This window comes from Patiria miniata, unplaced genomic scaffold (assembly GCF_015706575.1).
Source record: "Patiria miniata isolate m_02_andy unplaced genomic scaffold, ASM1570657v1 HiC_scaffold_29, whole genome shotgun sequence".
NCBI lineage: Eukaryota > Metazoa > Echinodermata > Asteroidea > Valvatida > Asterinidae > Patiria > Patiria miniata.
The window spans coordinates 645,862-672,558 of NW_024037068.1; the positions used below are offsets into that span (position 1 = coordinate 645,862).

General features: G+C 39.5%; 1 protein-coding gene and 1 long non-coding RNA gene across 5 annotated transcripts in view; one reads left to right on the top strand and one right to left on the bottom strand.

The window, feature by feature from the left end:
- Positions 1 to 4,007: 4,007 nt before the first annotated feature.
- LOC119735747 (caspase-7-like) lies at positions 4,008 to 8,955 on the bottom strand. Of its 2 annotated transcripts, XM_038209663.1 has the most exons (6): positions 8,715 to 8,953; positions 8,342 to 8,468; positions 6,746 to 7,056; positions 5,752 to 5,927; positions 5,348 to 5,495; positions 4,008 to 4,740 (listed from the first exon to the last, which is right to left on the bottom strand). In XM_038209663.1, exons 1-6 carry the CDS (start codon positions 8,857 to 8,859, stop codon positions 4,502 to 4,504), a joined length of 1,146 nt encoding a protein of 381 aa, XP_038065591.1. In that variant the 5' UTR covers positions 8,860 to 8,953; the 3' UTR covers positions 4,008 to 4,501. The 2 variants fall into 2 exon arrangements, with proteins under 2 accessions (XP_038065591.1, XP_038065592.1); XM_038209664.1 differs by lacking the exon at positions 8,342 to 8,468 and having other exon boundaries at positions 8,715 to 8,955.
- Positions 8,956 to 9,752: 797 nt separating this feature from the next.
- LOC119735749 overlaps positions 9,753 to 26,697 on the top strand; it is a 37,475-nt gene continuing 20,530 nt past the window's right edge. For all 3 annotated transcript variants that reach the window (XR_005272220.1, XR_005272219.1, XR_005272221.1), the window contains exons 1-3: positions 9,753 to 9,882; positions 12,215 to 12,346; positions 13,342 to 13,417. This is a non-coding gene — a long non-coding RNA (uncharacterized LOC119735749). The remainder of the gene's footprint in view (positions 9,883 to 12,214; positions 12,347 to 13,341; positions 13,418 to 26,697) is intronic.

Sequence of the window (26,697 nt, forward strand, 5' to 3'; positions counted from 1 at the left end):
TAAATTGAATTTTCGTGATTTGTCATTATGTTTAACATTACGAGATTTAATTTCATAAGAAACCGTCAAACAATGAAGCTATATTGACCGTAAAAAAATTTAGTGTTTTAAGCGCGACAAATACAATCCGAATGAAAGTCAATGTGGATTTTTTCGCTTGTAAGACACTACATTGTTACGATCATATTAATTTTATTGATAGACTGTTTCTCCTGATATTCAATACACATCTAACACACATTGTGAAATATCAGTGTTCAAAATTTCAGTTAAATACAATTTGTATTTCTTGAGTTTTTCATCGGAAAACGAGCTGTTAATTTTAATTGTTCAATAGTGCAGATCTGCTGGTCTCGCACTTTAATTTTCTTTCAGTAGAGGGCGCGCCACATAAATAGTGGTCTCGATAATTATCTGCCACCAAACTTATTTCTTGGGGGGGGGCAACAACTCCAGAAATACAAGATGTATTCAATTTAATTTTCGTTTAGTGATTTGTCATTATGTTTAACATTTCGAGATTTAATTTCATGAGAAACCGTCAAACAATGAAGCTATATTGACCGTAACAAGTACAGTGTTTTAAGCGCGACAAATGCAATCCGAATGAAAGTCAGTGTGGATTTTTCGCGTGTAAGACACTAAATTGTTACGATCATATTATTTTTATTGATAGACTGTTTCTCCAGATATTCAATACACCTTTGGCACACATTGTGAAATATCAGTGCGCAAAATTTCAGTTTAATACATCTTGTATTTCTTGAGTTTTTCATCAGAAAACGAGTTGTTAATTTTGTGCAATAGTGTAGCATCGGCTGGTCTCGCACTTTAATATTCTTTCAGTAGAGGGCGCGCCACATAAATTATGGTCTCGATAATTATCTGCCACCAAACTCGTTTGGGGGCAACAACTCCAGAAATACAAGATGTGTTCAATTGAATTTTCGTGTAGTGATTTGTAATTATGTTTAACATTACGAAATTTAATTCCATAAGACACTGACAAATAATGAATCTATATTGACCGTAACAATACAGTGTTTTAAGCGCCACCAATGGAATCCGAATGTAAGTCAATGTGGATTTTTCGCGTGTAAGACACTACATTGTAACGATCATATTATTTTTATTGATGCACTGTTTCTCCTGATATTCAATACACCTCTGACACACATTGTTAAAAATCAGTGCACAAAATTTCAGTTTAATACATCTTGTATTTCTTGAGTTTTTCATCGGGAAACGAGTTGTTAATTTTGTGCAATAGTGTAGCATCGGCTGGTCTCGCACTTTCATATTCTTTCAGTAGAGGGCGCGCCACATAAATAGTGGTCTCGAACATTATCTACATCCAAGCTGTTTAGGGGGCAACAACTCCAGAAATACAAGATGTATTCAATTGAATTTTCGTGTAGTGATTTCTCATTATGTTTAACATTACGAGATTTAATTTCATAAGAAACCGTCAAACAATGAAGCTATATCGACCGTAACAATACAGTGTTTTAAGCGCCACAAATGCAATCCGAATGAAAGTCAATGTGGATTTTTCGCTTGTGAGACACTACATTGTTACGATCATATCATTTTTTTATTGATAGACAGTTTCTCCTGATATTCAATACACATCTAACACACATTGTGAAATATCAGTGTTCAAAATCTCAGTTAAATACAATTTGTATTTCTTGAGTTTTTCATCGGAAAACAAATTGTCAATTTTGTGCAATAGTGCAGCATCGGCAGGTCTCGCCTTTAATATGCTTTCAGTAGAGGGCGCGCCACATAAATAGTGGTCTCGATAATTATCTGCCACCAAACTTGTTTGGGGGGCAACAACTCCAGAAATAACAGATGCTTTAAATTGAGTTTTCGTGTAGTGATTTGTCATTATGTTTTACATTTCGAGATTTAATTTCATAAGACACCGACAAATGATGAAGCTCTATTGACCGTAACAGTACAGTGTTTTAAGCGCGACAAAAGCAATCCGAATGAAAGTCAATGTGGATTTTTCGCGTGTAAGACACTACATTGTTGCGATCATATTATTTTTATGATGCACTGTTTCTCCTGATATTCAATACACCTCTGACACACATTGTGAAATATCAGTGCTCAAAAGTTAAGTTGAATACTATTTGAATTTCTTGAGTTTTTCATCGAAAAACGAGTTGTTAATCTTGTGTGTCAGAGGTGTATTGAATATCAGGAGAAACAGTCCATCAATAAAAAATAATATGATCGTAACAATATAGTGTCTTACACGCGAAAAATCCACATTGACTTTCATTCGGATTGCATTGGTGGCGCTTAAAACACTGTACTTGTTACGGTCACTATAGCTTCATCATTTGTCGGTGTCTTATGAAATTAAATTTCGTAATGTTAAACATCATGACAATTCACTACACGAAAATTCAATTTAATACATCTTGTATTTCTGGAGTTGTTGCCCCCCAAACGAGTTTTGTGGCAGATAATTATCGAGACCACTATTTATGTGGCGCGCCCTCTACTGAAAGAATATTAACGTGCGAGACCTGCCGATGCTGCACTTTTGCACAAAATGAACAACTCGTTTTCCGATGAAAAACTCAAGAAATACAAATTGTATTTAACTCAACTTTTGAGCACTGTTATTTCACAATGTGTGTAAGAGGTGTATTGAATATCAGGAGAAACAGTCCATCAATAAAAATAATATGATCGTAACAATATAGTGTCTTACACGCGAAAAATCCACATTGACTTTCATTCGGATTGCATTGGTGGCGCTTAAAACACTGTACTGTTACGGTCACTATAGCTTCATCATTTGTCGGTGTCTTATGAAATTAAATTTCGTAATGTTAAACATCATGACAATTCACTACACGAAAATTCAATTTAATACATCTTGTATTTCTGGAGTTGTTGCCCCCCAAACGAGTTTGGTGGCAGATAATTATCGAGACCACTATTTATGTGGCGCGCCCTCTACTGAAAGAATATTAACGTGCGAGACCTGCCGATGCTGCACTTTTGCACAAAATGAACAACTCGTTTTCCGATGAAAAACTCAAGAAATACAAATTGTATTTAACTCAAATTTTGAGCACTGTTATTTCACAATGTGTGTAAGAGGTGTATTGAATATCAGGAGAAACAGTCCATCAATAAAAATAATATGATCGTAACAATATAGTGTCTTACACGCGAACAATCCACATTGACTTTCATTCGGATTGCATTGGTGGCGCTTAAAACACTGTACTGTTACGGTCACTATAGCTTCATCATTTGTCGGTGTCTTATGAAATTAAGTCTCGTAATGTTAAACATAATGACAATTCACTACACGAAAATTCAATTTAATACATCTTGTATTTCTGGAGTTGTTGCCCCCCAAAACGAGTTTGGTGGCAGATAATTATCGAGACCACTATTTATATGGCGCGCCCTCTACTGAGAGAATATTAACGTGCGAGACCTGCCGATGCTGCACTTTTGCACAAAATGAACAACTCGTTTTCCGATGAAAAACTCAAGAAATACAAATTGTATTTAACTCAAATTTTGACCACTGTTATTTCACAATGTGTGTCAGAGGTGTATTGAATATCAGGAGAAACAGTCCATCAATAAAAATAATATGATCGTAACAATGTAGTGTCTGACACGCGAAAAATCCACATTGACTTTCATTCGGATTGCATTGGTGGCGCTTAAAACACTGTACTGTTACGGTCACTACAGCTTCATCATTTGTCGGTGTCTTATGAAATTAAGTCTCGTAATGTTAAACATAATGACAATTCACTACACGAAAATTCAATTTAATACATCTTGTGTTTCTGGAGTTGTTGTCCCCCAAACGAGTTTGGTGGCAGATGATTAAAGAGACCACTATTTATGTGGCGCGCCCTCTACTGAAAGAATATTAACGTGCGAGACCTGCCGATGCTGCACTTTTGCACAAAATGAACAACTCGTTTTCCGATGAAAAACTCAAGAAATACACATTGTATTTAACTCAAATTTTGACCACTGTTATTTCACAATGTGTGTCAGAGGTGTATTGAATATCAGGAGAAACAGTCCATCAATAAAAATAATATGATCGTAACAATATAGTGTCTTACACGCGAAAAATCCACATTGACTTTCATTCGGATTGCATTGGTGGCGCTTAAAACACTGTACTGTTACGGTCACTACAGCTTCATCATTTGTCGGTGTCTTATGAAATAATATCTCGTAATGTTAAACATAATGACAATTCACTACACGAAAATTCAATTTAATACATCCTGTATTTCTAGGAATACCTTTGCCCCCCCCCCCCCGATCCGCCCTTGTTTACAACTAAGATAGAGTTATAATACTGCTACTTATATTATTATGACAAGTATACTATTACTTTAATACATTACATGTAAAAAGTAAATGGATAACATCCAAACAAAAGCAGATGCACTATACAGCAATGAAAACTGAGATGAAATTACTGCACATATTAATGGTTATTTGAATGGAAGTAAAGCTCTTTAGTCAGCGTTGACGTGTAGTACGGCATCTGTTTCTTGTTGTCGAAGTCAGGCATGCTCGAGTTGGAGCTGTACTCGTACGCCACCACGTGGTTCACCCTGGTCAAGAGTTGGTTGATTTCCAGCGATGGTCCATGATCCTTCAGTACCTTAACCAGAGCTTGGATAAACCACGCCCCCAAGGAGACATTCCGCCATGAGAAGTAACCTATTCCCAAGAAAATACAACTTGTGTAATAATAACATTCATCCCAATTGCTCGCAATGCTTTTGAGTATTTCCTCCATAGTGCCTTTATTTAAATTTATATGTGCAGTGGAAGACATGCGCATGTTGAGCTTAATACAACAACCAATCGGTGGAAATCTTCCGTCGGTGACTTAGTGAGCTCACAGCCATCGACCAATCACAAGCCTTCCAATCGTGGTTTTTGGGGGGTTTTGTTCACGAACCGACCACGCAGCGAACTTTCCACCAATCAGTGGAAATCTTCTGTAGGTGACTTCGGGAGCTGACAGCTATCGACCAATCGGCTCCGATTTGCTGGCACACCGATCGATATTAGATTTGCGTTTCAATGGGACGTTCGTTCGGCCGGAGCGGGGCTCGGAGCGCGGCATGCAGCGGATGATATTCGGACTATGTCAGAAGAATCGATATTATTCCTCTGATATCTAATGGGGCTGTGTACAGGTGAATTCGGAGCACTTTTTGTTTAATAACAAAAATAATTTACTTGGTTGCACGATTATTTGTTATTCTCTGAATTATTTCAAGTTCGAATGTGAATTCACAATCATGTCAATGTTGCTTACCGGGAGGTGATGAATACGCTACGAGAAAGTCTGCTTCAGCGGGAATCACCGGCGTTATAGACAGTGTGCCACCGCTGTCAACTTCGTCTGTGCCTTGGTCGTCCACGGGAAGTTCAACTCCGTTGTCGAGAAGTTCCCCACGGCAAGCCTGTATGGACGGGGACCGGAGCAAAGGAAGAATAGGTTCTCGATTTTATCAACTCGAATAGCTGAAAAGCGTGGGCAATGAGACTTTTTTGTTTGGTTTTCAGTTTACTGCGCACTTTTCTTCTTCCGAAGTTTGCAACATATTTGCAAAAATAACAGTTTTATTAATGAACTTGATAATAAACTTGTAAGGCTGTGACGCCCTCTGTTGGTTTAACTTTGCATTTGGCAGGTAAGAGCACACTCTAATATTTTACCTGAATGAAAAAGACTTTGGGTTTTCCAGCAAGAGTTTTGCACCGATCTCCCTTCAACTCTTGCATGAGGTCTTCTAAGTACAGGACACCGTCTGTGCAATATATCACGCTGTTTGAGCCATGCGTCATAATGCAAAACATGAAACAGTCGCAGTCACTGTGATCTTGCGCAGACACTGCAAGAAAAGAAAAGATGGACACCCGTTTTATTTTCGAGTATCATCCCGAAAAAATAAAAAATACATGCATGTATATTTTTTAAATGCTATACAAAAACTTGTTTAATTTTAAATATAAAACATCGAGCTTAAAATTAGCCCTCGTTTAGTTTTGCAATAATTGTTTTGCAATTTCACATTTTATTTTAGTGGTCGGGAAATTATTAAATTCTAAAGGGTAAACTTGTTCCCGCCTCATGCATCAGAATTCACAATATGAGGACTGGGAACCTTTTACTCACAAGGCAAATTTATTAAATTCATTCATTTATTAAATTCTCAAACTGTGTTAAAACAAAAACGGAATCAAAGCCTTTTTTAGAGGGTTGCATTTGGGTGTGTTTTTTTCGTCAAATAAAACATAAAAAATTAACATTCATGGAAAGAGAGGAAAAGGAATTCGTTGATGGGCACGAGCAGATATCTTAGTATAGTATGGAACGCCAAAGCGGTATTTAAGTGAGCATCGAGACTGTGATAACATCACGAAAGTCCGTCACCGACAAGCCCATCATCCGTGCAACAGCCCATCACCGATTGCGAGAGTCCGTCAAGACCATAGAGCTATATTAATTTAATATAGCTCTACGGTCACGACCGAATGCAAAGTCCATCACCGATCGACAAGTTCATCACCGATCGCTAAACTCCATCACCGATTGCGGAAGTCCATCACCAAATTGCAAAAGTGCATCACCGATTCGTGATGACATTATACATATGCCTCTGTTGGCGTTTCACATATCACGGAGGATATAGGCCTAGCTGGTCCTCACCATTTTGGAAAACTCTCTCAAGTTCAGAACACGTCAGATCCTTGTATCGTTCCGTGCCGAATCCCAAAAGTCGCAGGGCATCCGCCAGTTCGTCTGCGTCCTTCTCGCTTCCCGCCCTTTTGCTCATGTTCGTGGCCGGCGCAAAGTTCACGTTGTTGACAATGAGCACTTTGCCGCGTGACGCGTGGGACATGTCATACGTGAACTCGGTGGCCATGTGGCGATGAATGCAGCTCGTTGACTGGCTACCAGTTGCCGGCAGACTTTCTTCGTCATCGTCTTGTGCCGACACTTCGTTAATTTTCAGACTTCTGTAAAAAAAATTATCCAAGAATAACCACCTTTTCAAATTGAACTATTACTATTACTGTGATGATCAAAGTGCGTTTTGTCTTTGAATTCTCCGGTGCAACAAACGTTGTCTTATAATTATGTTTTAAATGCAAAAGGTACGAAGACCCAGAGGGGACATCGGGGACATGAAGATGTTTGTTTCGTATTACGTACCCGTATGTATTCACGTACGTACGTAATATCATCACGTACGTATACGTGATAATTTTACGTATGTACGATAATTGGAGCAAAAATCTTAATGTCCCAGATGTCCCCTCTGGGTCTTCGTAATACGGTGAGTAAAAAGTGAAAATATCTTCTTCTTCTTTTTTCTTTTCCCCCCCAAAATGCGATGACAATAACAACAGGAATGTGTAAACTTGTAAACCACAAATTACCACATGACAATTTGTCCCTTTGTGGATTGAGCAATCACAGTTTGTCAATTCGTGGTTTTAGTCGGTAGGCCCAACGTGGATGTTTGTCGGCATGTAACTTGTTGGTTTTATGCGGATGCGAATTTCCATATTCAAGAGCAAATGTATGACGTCATTTCAGACAGAAACCTCATCTCAGGCTCAATCAATGTCAGCTATCTATTTCAGCACCAAAATTGGCCAGAATTCTGGACATTCTGCTCTTGCAACTTTTCTTTTCTTTGGTGATACGTCGTTGTGGAAACTGCATCTACATATCAAACGTACCGGTTACTAAGTGGAAGCACAATTAGTCAGGATAATATGGTTCAATGATACAAATATTCACACAGAAAAATGCTCCAGTATTTTTAATAACCAATTTAAAACATTTTTCCCAGTTTTAAAATGATGAAAACTTACAAAGATGTCCACATTAATTAACCACAAGGATTTTCAACTCCCCCTCCCCCTAGACTGAGTATCACCCGTAATCCACGGTGCCCATTATAAAGACTACTCAACCTCCCCCCCCCCTTCCCCAAAGGGGAAGAAAATAGAGCTGTATGCATGGGCGTCGCCAGGATGGGGCAAGGGGGGGGGGGAAGGAAGGGGAAAAAAGAGGTGCGAAGTCATATTTGCTATATTTTATCACACATTTAACAAAATGGGCGTCTGCCAGGATGTCAATGGGGCGGTTAATGCCCCCCCCCCCAAAACAAAAATGATGAATTAAGAAAATGCTAGAGAAAGTATAACGATTTTGGGAAAATGAGCTTTGTACCTCCCTAAAAAAAATCCTGGCGACGCCCATATGAATAGAGCTGGTTTCTATTGAAAGTACCTGAGAGATTTCCCGAGAGTTGTAGGTGTAGGAGTTGTGGCCTTAGCAACCGCATCCGGGACATCCATCTCAAGATGGTCCACGTGACCATTTAGTTCGTGAATCGTCATCTCTTCACTACCTTCGCCTGTTTTTCAAAGGAATATTTTTGTGTGTGATCTTTTGACTGCAAGCATTCAATGTCAACGAAGTTCAATTCATGTCTATCAAATCTTACATGGATAATAAACGAAGACGTTAAAGAGATCCCGGACATTCCATCTTTAACTAATGTGCATTAATTCTAACTCATTTGGGAATTAATTTGGTCATGAAAAAATAGTCGAACGTAATGCTTTGAAATGACAAATCCGGACAGAAACGCTGATCTTACCTTTCGTAAGAAGTGCTGTCACAGGCATCTTCTTCTCGCATGAATATATTGTTTTGAGTGACGAACTAAAAATGATTATTAACTCTAACCAGCAAAAAAGATAGCGAAGTTGATCTTCTCCACTCAGCTTAATAAATAACTTCATGTTATGCGTGCAACAGTTTAATATAAGCCTTTACACATTTCCGGAGTTGGTGCGGCACGTGTAATACCTTAAGTACACAAAAGCAACTGTACAGTTTTCCCCGAACACTGTACAATCTCATCAGAGTTCTGGGTAATCCTGTTCACGCAATACAAATGTAGTATTTGCAGATAGATCCGGGGTGAACAAAGTGCAGGGGATTCCCCGTAGACTTCTACAAGTCCGTTCTTACTATCCGTCTTCCCTTCAGCAGTTTATAAACTTCCTCACGTCATGAAACTGGGTCACATAGTTCCGATGGGTCAACTTTTCCTGTACTGTACACGTTTAAACTTATTACAAGTTTATTTTAACGTTCATGTCACACAGATTCCTTATAACGATACTTACATTCTAGGTTTGATATATTTCTGGGCATGTGCAGCTGAGCAGGACATATATCTAGGCTTGAAAATCAGCCTATAACTTGTCGCAAAAATAAATGGACTTTTACAATTACAAAATTGTTTACTGCGTGATCGAGATATTGTGTCCCCAGAAAAAAAACCAGTCCGGAAATAACATGGGTATCAGTTCCCGTACTTTACCCTGTGCTGGCCTTAAAAAAAGAAGAATTTTCCGGCCTCTAAAAACTTTCGAAATGATCGGGATCATATTTCGAAAAATGCGGGCCATCGAATCCGGCCGCGTGTTATTCAATGCACGTCATTGTGCCAAGTAATTTAATTATTTGAATCTGGAAGGAGAAGTGTTTCTAGTAAAAATCAAAAATCAGCTTTATAACAATTTTTTCAAGCCTTTTAGTGACCCTGGATGTGTTTGACAAAATCTATTTTTCGAGGTCACTTACACGTTGGTCTAATGTAATTGCGCCCTCTATCGCCATCGTTAATTTAAATCCCACGCAATGTCGAGTCCGCACACGTACCGTGCAAACATAGCTGCATGTCTGTTCCCCACTTTTCTTGAACTAATCAAAGATCTAATGCTAGATAAAAGAAGTGACATTACACTGTACAGACTGTAAGTAAATAGCTACTGTTGTCTGTGTGTTTGCATGCTTCCACCGTTCCACCGTTCCTTGTTTTACCAACATCCGGCGACAATTTGTGCACATCTGAATGGCTGTGTGATGTGTCTGTAATTTTAACAAACATGACTGAACAAGTTTGAATACAGAAAACTTTCATTTCAATCAATTTTCCTCCATTCACATTGCTGCATTATTCACTGTTGTTAATTGGGAATAACATTATTTTAAACATCTTTTGGGAAGAAATGTTGCAACCTTACGCCACTTTTTCTTCATATCATCTCAATGAACTTTGAAGGTCAACATGGTCATGACAATGCATGATGATAAGACATGAATCTTGGACCGAGAAACATTTCCAATTTTGTTAGGAAATGAGACTCTCCATAGAAAGATAGACTTTGTACACAACTGCAGAAGTGGTGTCAGCTTGCATTTTTCTTCCATTTTTTGGACTCTCCAAAGACTTTGTACACAATGGTACTAGTGCCGTTACTGTCAGGTTGCAACATTTTTTTCCATTTTGATACTTAAAAAATGGTGGGTGTTGAAGTCCCAGGCTTTTCCAGTGGATTTGGAGGGGGGGGGGGGGTCAGTGGGTGGGAAGGGGGGGGGGGAGATCAGGCGTTTCATTCAGTTTATAAACTGAGAATCAAGGTGTGCTATATTGAGTAAGGAAATTTTGGGATTTTCCCATGTATGATGTAAATAAATAACCTTGGATCTGCCATTGAATTTGTTTTTTTTGGCATAACATAGACTACCTTGTGCTGTAAATTGTTTCTGATTTGGATGCATTAATTTGATGACCAAAAATGTCTCTGAAAATTACTGGGGAAATACATTGATAGTGCAAAAACAATTAATGTGATAATATTGCTTGCACTGTTTCATTCAACAAATTGATCATCATCGGATGGGAACACCTTTCCAATTCCAAGGAGTATTACATTTGAATATCCCAGCTCTAATTATTGGAAAATTTGGAAATTTATTGGAAATTCTTGAATTTATCGGAAATTCAACAAAATTCAATTAATTGGGGTTTCCCTTGCAAGCTTAGTGAAGGTGTATTAAATGGCACTGAAACGTCCCAACTACAGCAATGGCCCAACTACAGATGGGACTGTCCCAACTATATTTAGGTTATTCCCATGTGTAGATGGGTATTGTAGTCAGGGTGTAGTGCTCTCTCGTCCAATATATTTAGATTATTTGAAACATTGCGCAGCTACGCCGAGTTTCATGAAATAGGTGTTAAGCTTATTGCGCAGGTAGTTGTGCAACAAATTTGTCGCTTAAATCCTTTGCGTGGCGTAAGTTACGCACTGTTTTGTGAAATCGGCTGCAGATTTAATGGTCATTTTCTTAAAATCTTTAACACAATTCACCACTGATGTCATATGCGTTTCATGCCTTTTGCGTTGATTTATTGCCCAAATACCAGTAAGATAATTAACAAAACTACCGCAACTTAAAAGTTATTCTAAATACAGCTACGTGTGGAATGAATTCTACCCATTTAGTTTTATGGTCTTAGGTATAATTAGGCCTACTGTTCCCCAACCTACCCCCACCCCGTCCTGCCCTGTATGGTATGTTAAGTTTTGGTCATTAGGGTAGCACAGGGGCCGGGGGGGGGGGGGGGGGGGGGGCATATAACAATTGATGTGCATAATTTTATCAAAAACAAGCTTATTTACAGTGCAAAAAGAGGAAACTAATTGAATGTACATGTAGTTAAACTATTAGTTATTTTCAATAATTTATGAATTTGACTTCATTTTTCGGACATTGAATATTCATTGAAAAGACACCATTTGGGCCCCTGCCTGCATAAGATTATGGGTAATTATGGAGAGCCACTTGTTGACCTTTAGTTCTCTGCTATAAATGAAAGTTGGAAAAAATCACCTGGGTGGGACTCGAACCCACGACCTCCTGCTTTCTAGTGCTTTCTAGTACCTGCTATTATGTACATCAGATTCAAACCAGCCAACCCATCCGTTAGCTCGGTGGTCGAGTGGTAAGACATCTGCACTGGAAAGCAGGAGGTCATGGGTTCGAGTCCCAGCCAACTGATTTTTTAAACTTTCACTCGGGAGGTAACACATTGACCATGCAGTGTTTATATGGTACGTCGGTGAAGGTCAAAACCTAATTCCACTTACATCACCCCGACCCAAAATTCCATGTTTTGAAAGTGCAGATAAATAGCCAGTCTGAATCAGTTGAATATAATTATGTGCACTCTGGGTCAAGCTCATATGCTAGCCTCACCTTGGTGTTCTGAATCTTGATCATTTCGATTTTGTTCTTCAGGTAAAATGTGCAAGAGCAGAGGCCCAAATACCGGTATGAGCTACAAGTGACTGTCAGTCGATGATCTGAACTTTCTGTCGGACCGTGTACAGTGTTACCGGGTACCTCGCACTATAACGCTACATATCAAAGGTACTGGGCGATTACTATACCTCATACGTATTCGTGAGTGAGAAACAAATTCTGAAAGGTCCATTCACCAATATGTGGTCACCGTTTTGACGGAGTGACGAATCTGTCCAAAACCAAGATTTCTAACAATTTGAGATTTTTTGGATATTTTAACATTTTGTAATGGCCGCGACGTAATTACCAAATTTCGAGACACCCAATTGCATCATCATTAATTACGCTAATTATAAAAGTGATTAATTTGCGACAAAAGAGTCCCCAAAATTAGAAAGAAAAATTACATAATTTATATAAAAAAAAACTTAGGATTTGATTTTAATCAATAAAACTAAAAGTAAAGAAAACAAACTTTGGGAAACTAAAAAAATCCCTGCACCGTTAATGCAATTTAGCTACCACAGCACTTCAGTTGTGATAATAATTATCATGTAAATTATGCAATGTGTTGCAATAACTATATGAATTAGCTCTAGAAAGCACAGGCTTAAAAACTTGCTACTTATATAATATTTGCATGTAAGGCGAATTAATAAATATTTTACTTGACAGCGCCAGTTTCACGTAAAACTAAACTGAGCCCTTTAAGGGAATAAATTTGTGCTTGGGAGGTGTTACACACTATATTTAAGACGGATAGGAGTCTGGAATGCTGGTAATTATCAGCGGTATTAGCAGTGTTTAACCTGTTGAAGACTGGCCATGTGACAGGCTCTTGACCAATGGGAATGGGTAAACTGTCTTAGGTACATTGTATTTATGAATATTGTTTATTTGGGAATTGATTCCAGGAGAAAGGTTGGTGCATGCCACAGAGGTACTTTCCTTGCCTTCTGCCTCAGTGACCGAGGTTCGATTCCCACCCGGGCCAAATGATATACAAATTGTTTTTATCACTGCCTGATTCAGTAGGTTTTTGCGCCCGAATATTTGTCTGGCTTTTTGTCCTGTGGACGTTTCACTGACACCGAGCATTTCTTGATTATCACTTTCTACAGTATTCCTCAGGCTTGAAAGAAATTGTGTTGGGGACTTTTGAGGACTCCCTGGTTTCATTATCAGGAGGAAGTACCGGTAAGTAATTAATTTTATTACACTAACCTTCCAAAATCCTCCAAAATCCTCTTTGCAAAATGGACGATTTTGGCTACGTGGATAAGTGTTGCTGATTTTGGAGGATGCACTGTGTCAAGGTCTTGGGGCGGACCTTGTGTTGTTTATGCTCAGCCGCGCATAAATTTAGGCCTAGATTATACAATGTACTTGAAATCCTCTGCAATATGCTCCAGGATGTCACTGGCTCTGCCTCAACATATTGAAAGTGATTGCTGAAGGATTTTGCAGGATTGAGGCAGTGTTCACCCCTCTAAGGACCACATTTGAGAAATAACAGATGATTTTGGATGATTGAGTCAGTGAATACATGCAATTTTTACATATAGAGGCAGTTGGAGGAGTTTGCAGGATTGCGGTTGCATCGTTGCAAAAATGCCTAGGGAGATAGAGTTAATTATAATTTGTAATGTTAAAATTGCGGACCGTCACTGTTATTCAAATCAGGCCTGATACTTTCCTAATGATCAGGATTTTGTGTCTCTGTTCATTTCATATTATTTCCTCCATTTTCAGTATTCTGTAGTGTAGACATTACACTTCTAGGGGTCTGCAGGACACGTTTTCCTTCTATCCTGAGGGTCTAATGTCTTGCTTTAATTAAACAAGTAAAATATCAATCAGCCTTACTTCTATAAATGGCTCTACTGACTACATGTAAGCAATGGTACAAAGCAAAACGGTGCATAATAGATTTCCCCTCATTCCTGCACCTATAGAGCCTTTCACTCTATCTCAAATCTCAGAGATTTCAGGAAACCCTTTCACACTAGAACGAATCCAACACGGCTTCTACACGGGTCAGGTACTCTCTGCACGGGTAAAATTCCAGGTCGGGACCAGGGTTGAGAAGCTCTACCCCGGGTAGGAAAACAAAACATTTGCTGACCTGGGTACACACCGATGTAAGTGTGAACTGTATGCTTTGCCCACCCGTGTGTTCAATGGGGCCCGTTACTGCTTATGGTGGAGCTGTGTTGATTTTTATAGTGTGAAAAGGACTTCCAATTTTCATGTACACTAATTTTCAAATTTCATTTAAAGGGCCCATGCAATGTAATTTTTGTTAATGCAATCTTTGGAAATTCAAATAGTACTCGAGTACGAGTACCAAGTGCAAGAACTACAACACTGATTTTGCCATTTTCAATTAAGGGCATTTTGGTGCTTTTTTGGTTTTTATGCTTTTTGTTTTTTTGCATATTCATGAACAAACAGTGTGATGTCATTTCAGGCCGATACCTCAATATTGCCGCTATTTCAACATCAAAATTTTCCTCAATTTTGGATATTCTGCTATATGGCAAATTTTCTTTTCTTTGGCGATTCGTTGTTGTTTCAGTTCATGACATTAGGCCAGTGAGCAAAGTTTCCCCACAAATGCTTTCAATGAGCAACATTTGGGCTCACTACTTGAACAGAAAAGCCCATGCAGCTGAACAGTGTCTGCCTGAAATGAATTCACAGCAGCAGCGCCCTCATTTAATTTGTCAAGGAAAGCATGGAAAACTTGAAATATTAAAAAAAAAAGTGCACTTTTCAATAACAACCAAAAAGGGATGTCAAATACTTTTCATACATTTCCAAGGAGTAGAAAGCTGCACATACCCGGCAATATTAGCCCCAGTAAAATGGACCTATCGTGGTAGAATCACGTTAAAATCACGTCAACGCAGTTTGTGGTATTATTGTCCAATTATATTCGAATGGAAGCGGAACACGCAAAATGTGAGACAAACAAAACTTAGTGTACAAAAATTTCATAGAGTTGTCTAAGGGCCGTGGCTAACTCGCAAACGGCGATAGGTCAATGCATGTCATGGGCCCTTTAATTTAAAGGTTAAACGTTTAAACAAATTGTGACTTTTGGCATGAAATTGGTTTTTCTTCAGTCATATACATCCACTCACGGATCCACTATGAAACAGCTGCAAGGGCGGCGGTGCTGAATACCACTTGAGTCCTGGTGGTCCAGTGTGAGGTGGTCTCTTTTGGCTGAGAGGTCTTAGTCAGCTCCTTGGCATCCGAGGCAAACGGCTTCCTTGGTTTCAGATGCTGTTGGGAGCCAGTTCGTGACAGAAGGTGGTTTGGTTCCTGTGAAGATCTTGCTGTTGCCGAGGTTGCTGCTTCCAGTCTGATTTCATCTTGGATACCAACGAGTGGTTGTACTTTTTAGTAAACAAGTTGGCAAAAAGTCTACCATTGAAATTTTTTTAAGGACTTCGTTCATGACTGAGGAAAAATCCAATTTCATGCCCTAATAATAATCAAGAAGTCATGGTCTGGGGATATAGCTACAAACTTGAAGGCCTCGATTTCTCTCAGCTCCCGTCGTTTGTGTGTTCGGTTCAAGCGTCAGGGTGTCCTCTACTAATAATAAAACAAAGTAAAATTGATCACAAATGGGGAAAGTGGGGGAGGGGGGTGGAAATGACAATTCCATCTGTTGTTCGTGCACAGGTTCAATATGGTACAATATTTCATTAAATTTTGTTGCTAAACTAACAGGCCACATACCGGTACTTTTATGCGAGTGACTTGGCTGTGCCAGCTACTTGTACATGTGCATTCCAGGGTCCAGTGCTGGTGGCTCATCAGACCAGTATGCAATGGCTGGTTGGTAATTTGGAGCGGGTGGTTCACATGCAAGCGTGAGTTTTTGAGTCCCCTCGCAGATCTATAAAAAGAAAGAAAATAGGTACATGCACGTAAAATGTATAAATGTACCGTACCAGTATGTAGATTTGTTCACTGATCAATCATGTACATATATTTGATTCACTGCAACTCATTCTCTCCCCCCCCCCCCCCCCTATTAATGTATTCAAGTGCACGGATGTCCCTCTTTCCATTGTGATATTTGTTTCCCTACTACCGGTATTACCAATTGTAAAAACAAAACCCTCTGCGGGCTGCTAGAAGCGTGCTTACAAAAAATACTTCCTCTCTCCTGATGTAACATAGTTTTTGGTTTCTCCACTTTATATTCATTTGTTTCAAACTTTTCCCCAAAATTTTGAAAGTTTTTTTTTTCACCCCGATACTTGCCCGTTTGCATTTCTCACACTTACCGGTACCTCCATGTTATACGATGTGTGCATCATTCAAACATTATCTTTCCTCTATTATATCATATTTTAGTATTTCAACTTCTACTCGTTACCTTTTGTTCGTCAAATTTTCCTCTTTTTCTTCAATTTTTTCAATTGGGTCGTCAGCCCCCATTGACAAGAAATCAACGCATCATTTAAGAAAACTGAAAGCCTACCTCTTGCATTATGTTCATTTGCCTTTCATCCACAGGATCTTCAGGAATTTCTTCGATTATTCCATTTATCTGTCCATAAACAATATAACAAACATTATTCCTCCATTTCTCATTCTTCTTGGAACAATGTGTGGTCATCAAAATTGATTGTCATACTAAAAAAATAATTTAAAAAATATATGTACATGTAAACATTCTTATGTACAGTTTGTTAAAGGTCATGGCCTTAATTACCTCTTGAAGACAAAGCTTACTCTTCTTTCTTCCCTCATCTTGCTCATATTCTTCCATCATAGTTGGGAAGGCATCTCCATACGTTCGCTTTTGTCTCTGTGAAATTATGAGACAAAAATTAAGTACGGAAAATTCTCAAGGGCTTTAAATGTCAGTGTCTTAAACAGTGACCTAAAACAGGGGCGTATCCAGGTGTGGCTCTGGGAGGGGGTGTTGGAAATCTGTCTGGAGTTTAGCAGGCATACACTATGTTTTCTGTTACTTTCCTTTTTTTGCTGCGGGGGGGGGGGGGGGGAGGTCTATGTAATAGACCCTGGCCCTGGCGAAGCCGACCATGGTCTATGATACGTACATGTAAACAGATTCGGCGATAAATTATGCAACTAGACTGTGTATGACCTCCAGAAACTGACCAATCAGCAGGTGCCTTCTATAAGCGCGTAATGCGAGCTCCCTGTGTGCGTAAACATTACGCCCACGATGCGCAGCATTTTTGTACAGGTTGTTAATTATATTACAAAAACATGGCATCGAAATTGACCAATCACAATCTTAGTCCTGATTTCGGAATGAAATGACGTCACGCATGCTTAGATACAAATGTATTAGACGTTATATTGGAGATGGGCTGCGTGGAGAACGGATGATACTCGGGGGGGGGGGGGGGGGAGGGGGGTTAAACCCTTTAATCTTCCCTCTGATGCTACATAACCATAAAGGGAAATGTACACAAGGTTGTAACTTTTTGTACTGTTTTACAAGTCTAACATGTAAGGGCGGCCTTAGGTCGACCTGTGATTTGCTTGCGTTGCTACATATCCGTCAGCATCAAGCAGAAAAGTCAGGCTCAGGTAACAAAACTGAACAATCGTTAGGTTAACGTGGAACAAGTGGCATCTCAACGCAACAACGATTCCTCGGCAAAAACTTGATGGTGTAACCTCTTCAAAATGGTGGTGCACGTGTTGATAACAAATCAAACGATCTTCCATGGCCACGTCTGTTCATTCGTCCATTTTTGCCACATGCTGCTTGGCTAATGAAATAAGATGACCTGGATGCGTGCACAGCGATGTAACTTCCTGCCTGTCGAGAACACATTCCGTTGCAACACAGAGTTGAACTTTTACTACCCTTGCAACTGTTGATTTTTTTAAGCTCCGACTGATGCCGATCGGCTTAATATCGTCACAGTTACACTGATATTGCAAACAATCGGTGACTGATGTGTTCCTGGCAGTCGTACAGTACCTGTAGCTCAGGCTGGGCTTGATCCTGAAAAGTCAGTCACCGACTGTTCTGTGTTGTCGCAAGGTCGACCTGAGGGCGGCCTAAGTTTGCCACACCTTATTTTATTCATTTGTACAAGATTAAGCTCAATTACTTCGAAAAAAGAATGAACCCTTGACTTTAACATCTCTCTTTGGCTACTTCATCTTGAGCAAAAACTTCAACCTTTTTTTGGTAAATTGATGGGTTTTCCTCATTTGTAGATAAAGATATTAGTTTGTGAAAAATGCAGTTTCATTTCTATTAAATTTAAAAAGTTATAAATAGTGTATGTGTCAGCCTTAATAATTGTCTTACCTCATTTTGGAATGGATTCTGAAACTCCATTGGAATCCATTCATGTGCCGTTTCTGGAATGGCATCATCGACGACAAATTTTACAAAAGCGTCACATACCAGTGTATTTATCTGTGGATAAAAATCATGACAAGTGATTTTAATACAATTTTGACTGGTCCCTGCACTTCTGTTGTTCTGCCTATAATCCAAACCCCCTCGGCCTGTTTGTAAAGATGCACCCTCTGTCCTGCAAATTCCTCTGCTATTTCTTCAATTTGTTCATTGGAGGGATATAGACCACTCCTTCAATCCTGCTAAATGATCCAATAGTCACTGTTAATATGTTGAGGCAGTGCCAAAATGATATTTCCAGAAGCAGTGCAGATGATTTCAAGTATTATCTAGACCTAAAGTTAAGCGTAAATAACACACGGTACCGCCTAAGACCTTGACACCATGTATCCTCCAGAATCAACCAATGATACATTTTGCCTTACAGCCTCAATCCTGTAAATCATCCAAATTGTGTGAGGAGGAATTTGGAGGATTTTGAATGTTAGGGTTAAGTAAAAAAACAAGTACCGGTAAGTGTATTGTAGCAAAGTAAGAGATACAAGGTACCATACATGTATGTGATGTTTTGTAAAAGGTTCTTGCTGCCAACTCACAGTACTCTCAAAAGTAGGATAATCGGTCATTTCCTCACACTAGGGGTTTTTACATGTACCGTTACTTGCAGTGTATGTCCCTACAGGAGGACATCAAAGTCACAATTTTCAGATCACTCAATCAGCCAAGAGGTTTAAACTTTAAGATAAAGATCATTAGGCCTATCGCTTTGTTTTTGTTTAGGGGCAAATGTTTCTTTCTTTAGAAATAGTGTTTAATGTGTTTAAAGGGAAAAATTTAATGAGTCTACATACTTTTTTTATCATTTCACTTTCTTAAATATTATACGGTATACGAATTTTCCCTGTTTTGTTTAGCATTTACTCTTTGGGCACAATGACACTATAATGATAAGTGACAGGGTTTCCACCATGCCCACAGTCAAGGAAAAAACAAACCTCGGAAAATCCTGGAATTTAAACTAATGGAAAGTCGTCCATGAGAAAAGTCATGGAATTTTGTTATTCTGCAAGGAGTTATGGAAAGTTGCCATGCCAAGAAAGTCATGGAATAGAATACACGATGATGCATTTGGCAGTCTTCAACTAGCAGCTAGTTGCTGCTTCTCTAACGTGGCTAAATGCATGTATGTATTCTTGTTTCATGTAAGGTGCACCATTGTGATACTTTTGTGTTGCTTAGTGGTCTTGGTGCTAAACTGGAAGGCTAAAGAGGGAGTCTTGCCTCAAGTGTGATGATTGGGCCCTAAGGTTCTGAAACAGCATCTAGGAATTGGTCATGGAAAGTCCTAATTCTGTCCTGGAAAAAGTCATGGAAAAATCATGGAATTTCATTGTGAGAAAACAGAATGAAGAAAAACAAAATGATCAAGTTGTCAGTATAACTTTACCCTTCTAGTGTCGCTAGTTGGAGGATTATCACGAGGAGCTGAAAGAATCTGTGAAGTGAAAGAAAGACGTTAAAAATACTATTTGTACTTGTATGCCTATTTGAGAGATTGAGAATTTTAGTTCATATTGTCGTTTCTTCCAACTTCTGTCTTAGCTAGAAACCAGGCCCAGATCTAGCTTTCTGGCAAAAGGGGGGGGGGGGGGGGGGTCGATGAATTTTCTCAAAGGGGGTTTGGGTGAAGGCTTGCCTAAGGCACGCTTTGCTCAGGGGTCTTGGGCATGCTTTTTCTTTTTTTCAATGCTTTCTCTTGTATTTTAGCAATTTTGAGATTAAATTTAGGAACTTTAACATCCATTTTTAAAATTTTGGCCCCATTTTTACATTAGTCTGCGGCTCAAAATCAGCTCCCTACGGTAGATCCGCCTCTGGAAAAAGTTTTAGAAATGACCCAAATTGGGATTGGGAACAACCTAATGTCTACCCTGTTTCAGTGTCATTGCTGTGGGATAAGAGCAGGAAATTTCTGTTTTCACCATGCTTTCACGCATGAGTGGGAGTAGCAAACTAGCAGACGATCAGCTGTTTCGAGCTTGCAACATGCTTGCGAGTTGACGTTTGATTGTCATGATTGTTGTGTTCACTGCTGTCTGTTTTAGTGATTTTTAAATCAAAATCCAAAGAATCCAAGACAGAGGTATAAGAAAACCATTGTTGACTGCTGTGATGTGGGATATGACGTTTTGAACACCCTCGGGGCGCATAGCACCCTCGGCTTCAGGTGCTATGCGCTCCTTGGGTGTTCAAAACGTCATATCCCACATCAGAGCAGTCAAAAATTGTTAATTTTCTTCTGCGGACTTGTAGTGAAAGCACAGTAAACTAGTCTGATACATGATAGGCTTATATGATGCACAAGTCCATACAGTTGCCATGCGTGTTCATAATCAAAATCATCAAATTAGGTTTTGCCCTTCACCGACGTATAAACACTGTATACTCAGTGTGTTACCATTAGATTCGAACCAGCCAACCGATCCCGTTAGCTCGGTGGTCGAGTGGTAAGACATCTGCACTAGAAAGCAGGAGGTCTGGGGTTAGAGTCCCATCTGAGTAATTTCTTCCAACATTCACTCGGGAGGTAACACACTGAGTATACAGTGTTTAAACGTCGGTGAAGGGCAAAACCTAATTTGATTTACAAATGTACATCACCCCGACACAAAAAATCTTATTCATAATCAAGTTCTCTGTACAAGATGATTTTGGACATGTACATGTACGTAGGTGCTGTACAAGTAGCTGGTGTTGAAGCTATTTTGTAGAAAATAAAGTACCCACCATATTAAAATGGTCGATGACTGGCTGCACAATCCTATTTTTTGTACGATTTGGATGCTGTGCGTCCATCATCGGCGGACTCGATGGCAACATGTTGGAATGAACAGTTGAATGTTGATCTGAAGAGTGAAAAACAAAAGGCAAAAAGTTAACATCAGTATTATTATTATTTATTTATGGTAATAAAAGTAAGAATTTCTCAAAAAGCCTCAAGGAACAGTAACTCGCCAGACTGAAGAAACCTGTAGAGAGAAGTCAATGAGAAGTGATTACAGTTTTAGAGGTGGGAGGAAAATCCTTAGGAGAATATTAAGGGGGGGGGGGGAACGAAATATCGCGTAGGGACTGAAAACCCAATCCAGTGGACCAATTAGGCAGGAATAAAACCCGGAACATAGAGGTTGAAGCAGTGGTAGCACCAGCAGTCTCTAGAATTTGAAGGCGGGGGGGGGGGGGGGGGGGGGGGGGGGGGGAGTATTGGGGGCAAGGAAATATTTTTTGGGGGGGGGCCAGGGGGAAAAAAAATCTTAAGCCTGTATAAGCGTGTGCTTGCCCGCCCATTGTCAATGGTCCAGAAACATGCAACTAGAGCAACTTGTGTAGTCATTTTTTTATGTATACGCGCGCGTGTGCCCATTGTAAATGGTCCGGAAATAAGCAACTTGTGTAGTAATTTTTGTGTTAATGAGAAATGTATCAAACCGAAAAATGGTGTATAACAAATGTAAGACGTCGGCTACACACTATCTAGGGCTGTACAAATGCCTGTGTGGCGTGTTTTGTCTTAACTACTGATGGTTATAATGCTTTCATTGGCCCAAAATGTGTCCACATTTTATGAATCTTAGCAGTGAAGAAAATGAACATAATTGATCTATTTGTTGATAAATTGTTGGGAGAAAAATGGGGGGGGGGGAGCAAACTGGGGGGGGGGATGACAAGGAAAAAAACTGGGGGGGGGGGGGAATGGGGCAAATGCCCACGCGCTGCCACTGGGAAGAGTTGGAAACTCGTTAATCCTCAATGAGCTTATTGCAGGATTCCGAACAACTCCGGAGGAGTCTTCCCCCAGTGAAGGATGAGCATTACAAATGTCATTTCAGGGAAAATCTGTAAAGTTATATTAAGAAATGCGTAGCTAATACCCAATAGGGTGGGCCTGTAGCTGGTGAACTTGTCCACAACTTATACCGATATATATCCCAGATATCGTAATGAGCTGACTTATTAGTTGGATGGAATTTGCATTGTCTGAAAGCTTCCCAATGCAAAATAAGAAAGTTCTGTCCCCCCCAAAAAAGAATACAAACAGACGCAAGAAAACGTGAAACTAGAGAAACTTGTTGGGTTACCGGGTACAAATGCTGGGTGACTGGGCCAAAAACTATGTCACAGGACATTGACCAGTTGTGAATTTTTTTTATGTACAATTGTAAGAATGGAAAAGGATCATGAAATTTAGACTTTCCAGTAAATTTATGCCCCTCTCACACCAATCCAAGACCAGTGTGAGGTCGTGCTTCGGAAATGCATTTTTTTCCACAGTATCCTTGGTCTCCGGTTTTTTGGGTCAATTTTTTGATGCCAGCACGTTTTTATTTCGTGGTACCCGTTTTTACTTCGTGAGTAATCCGTGGCCACCTCGGAAATACCACGGGACCAACTCGGGCTCATTTCTATTTCCTGGAATTTACGGACTGCACGCCGGCGACATCTCGTGGCCATCCCTATTGCATGCCGTGATGACTTTGGCGCCAGCTCGAGACTACTGCGTGGTGTCAGTGGTGACTACGGCGCCAGCTCGAGAGTACTATGTGTAGTCCGTGAGCACTTCGTGGCCAACTCGTGGACACTTCGTAGTACCATCGAGTCCCGCATCATGAAAACGGCCGTAAAACAGGCCAACAGTCAAACCGGGGCCTTCCCGTAAAATCCGATATAACTTCAGCCCAACCTCGAGAACACTATGAGAGTACTTTGGATAAGCCTTATTGAAAACATTTTCAATTCGGCAATAAATTTCCGAAGTGCACACATTTCAGTTTTTCAACATCCGTGGAGCATCCGTGAGCATCGGCCCACAGAATTGACACATCCTTAATTCGTGAATAGTTCGTGGCACCATGTGAGATCCGATTCCATTTTGTGGTTACTTCGATTTTTTAACTTTTGCGCCCACAGACACCTCAAAGTGGCCACGAAATGGCTTCACGTATTGGTGTGAGAGGGGTCTTAGTAATATACACGTCTTATCAGGGATGATGTTGGTTCAAAGTTATAAGTTTATACCACAGACTGTTGAGAAGAACACCTGTGGATGTAGTGACGAGAAAAAAAGAAACAAAGCACGCTGGAAAGAAACAAAAAAGATTTATTCGAACAATTCTAAAATGGTGATCGGGTTCAGCCCAATCATCCCAAAAAAGAAGAAAAAAAAGAGAAGCTGGAAAAAACAAAGTGAGCTTCCTATTAAAGGGACTTAACCAGCGACATCGTGAATTTTTATCACGACGAGTTGTGAATTTTTTTCATGGCAAGTCGTGAACTTGACTAGTCATTAAAAAATTAACGACAGGTCGTGAATTTTGTTGCTAAATATCTGTCAGTAACTTCCGAGGGCAAAACCATGAGGTAGGCCTACATGTCTATTTTTCTTTGTACGCTGGTTGTCCTCCAGCATCAGGGGGCAAATATCTCTGCTATCCCATGATGCACATTGTTAAACCCTCCAAGATACTGGAAACAAAATCATGAAAAACACTCACACAAAAATTTCACAACTAGCCGTGAAAAACTCCACAACCACCTGTAGCTATTGCCCTTCAGGACCACCAATTCTTTTTGATTTCTGGCTGATCTTTGGTTGAGAGTTCCTTCTTGTTTTTACTGAAAATATATAGGACCAGCAAAGATAAAGTGAGCCCATTCAACTTCAAATGGGAACCAGCAAAGTCCATGTACCGATGTACGATACAATGTAGGCCTACATCACCAAATATGTACATGTACATGTACGTGGAGTTACTTTACATTTGAACAGACAGGTACCGTAACTTTGATGTACTTGTTTCAATTATTATCAGGAAATGGTTTGCGGTATGCACTGTCTCATTGTGTTAGAATTACACATTATTAAACAAAACTCACCAAACAGGCTAGATAATTGCCGCTTTTCCGTGCACAAACGTTTGTGAAAATCTTTTTGGAATTCCCCATAAAATAATGTTAAGCATGACGTCACTGCACGCAAGCGCAGTTGTAACTTGGTCACGTCATTATATTTTTTACAAAAAATACACACGTGCAAGATCATGATCAATACAACATGGTCGATTTAGAATACTTGTTTCAACAAGTAAAATTTAAAAAATTGTTATTATTATTTATATTTTTGGTAATTTCCTGTTGTTTTGGCAAACAGTTATTACAGTAGTTGTGTATATTTAGCATTATGTACAAAACGATTTAGTTTACATACATGCCTTAGAATGCCCACTTTTCATTCTCAACTGGAGACCCCATATTGTATTTTTTGTTTTGTTAAAAAAATATTTAAAATAATGTTTAAACCGATAAACAAAACTAAATTTTAAATTGCCTTATATTGCTCATCCTGGGAATTCCAACTTTGTGACCTTGGTGCCGGGTGCTTTTATTGAATGCCAGGATTCTGTTCAACAGGATTTGTTCATGAATTTGATCTTTGATCTTGTGACATTTATTTCCGGATCATGCATTCAGGACTATTAAAGGGCCCACCCCCCCCCCCCCCCCCCCCCCTTTGTGCATGATGACGACGTACAGCAATTTTCTTTAACCCTAATTTTCTTTAAGCCCGCCAATATCCATCAATCACACTGCTTCCAATGCATGCTTTGCTTTAGGCCTCCAGGCCCACGTCCATCATACTCCATCAAAATGTCACACCAGGCCTGCAGGACCAAGTCCCCCCTAAATCCATCAAATACACTGCATCCAACGCATGCGTTGCTTGAGGCCTCCAGGCCCAAGTCCATCATACTCCATCAGTATTTAGTCACACCAGGCCTGCAGGACCAAGTCCCCAAATCCATCAAAAAATGAGGGGATAAATTTTGAAAGAGTTGGGAAGGTTAGGGTTAATGTGGTCGTTGACAATGTACCTTTGTGTCCAATTGAACTTATTGTCAATCATATATTGCCATTTTCAAGTGTTTTTTTGTGTGTTTATGCTTAAAGCTATAGTCCATCATTTGCAGCCATCCGAAAAGTAACTGATGGCGTGATTATTGTTGAAAAACAAACTTAGTTGAAAGATAGTGGGGAACTAAACTCCCTGTGAAATTATTCTTTCTGGGAAGCTGTCATTTTAAAGTAATCAACGAAAGAAGGCATTTCCAACGGTGATTCTTAAGAAGCACCGTAGGAAAATTTAAATTAGTAGTTCGTTTTGTTATTCAGCGCAGCGCGCGCAAGTATTGGAACGACGCACACGCGCGCGCGGTTGTTATAATTCGTCGGATCAGTGCGCGACGTCGCGTATACATGTAGCTGCAATTCAAAACATGATTCAGTAACTTTTGATTTGAAATTGAGATCTTAGAATGCTGTTTTTTCTCGGAATGTACAGCTGAAGCTTAGCTGAAACTTTATCAGGTTAGTTGCTTAGTATCCTTTATTAGATTTTGAACTCTTTTGTTGCTTCAAATGAACAAAATGCACAAATTACAAATGATGGACTATAGCTTTAACTACAGAACAGTTCACACAAATATAACTGTAGGCCTACTGTATGTAATGACTTTGGTATTTTTTTTGGGGGGGGATTTTTGTACGGGGGGGGGGGGGGTGATTCATTGCTGTTTCAGCAAGCAAATAACTTATGCACAACTGTTTTCAATGAGCCAATTTTTGGGATCACAATTTGAACAAAAAGTCCCTGTGTCTTAAATAACATTCCCCGAGTGGCCATATAGTTGCCAAAAAAAATCTGGAAAATCATAGCCCTAACAGTCCTGAATCCTCCAAATTCAATACGATTTTGCACACCCCCTAGGGAGTTACGGTAGGTTAAAACATACTTTATAAGATTTTAACCTATTTAAAAAGTTATCATCCATTCCAGAGAAATAACTTATCATCTGAAAGTCACTTTGTTTATTCCAAATATTGTATGTTCATGATCACAACTTGTTACAAGCTTGTCTCTTAAGGAGTCTCTTAAGGGTTGAGCCTAACTTCCCTGAAACCATCAGAATCCATAACCCTGTTTTGGAGAATTTTGGCAGATTCAGGATACCTCCATATTGAAAAAAGGTGGATTTTGATGGAT

What these genes read in the sequence shown, in the direction of transcription:
- LOC119735747 (XM_038209663.1), bottom strand. Translation starts at nt 8,859, where the DNA reads ATGAAGTTATTTATTAAGCTGAGTGGAGAAGATCAACTTCGCTATCTT. An exon ending in ACTCTCGGGAAATCTCTCAG is followed by an intron (nt 7,057 to 8,341) that starts GTACTTTCAATA and finishes TTTTTTTTACAG; the next exon opens with AAGTCTGAAAATTAACGAAG. An exon ending in CCAAAGTCTTTTTCATTCAG is followed by an intron (nt 5,496 to 5,751) that starts GTAAAATATTAG and finishes CCGTCCATACAG; the next exon opens with GCTTGCCGTGGGGAACTTCT.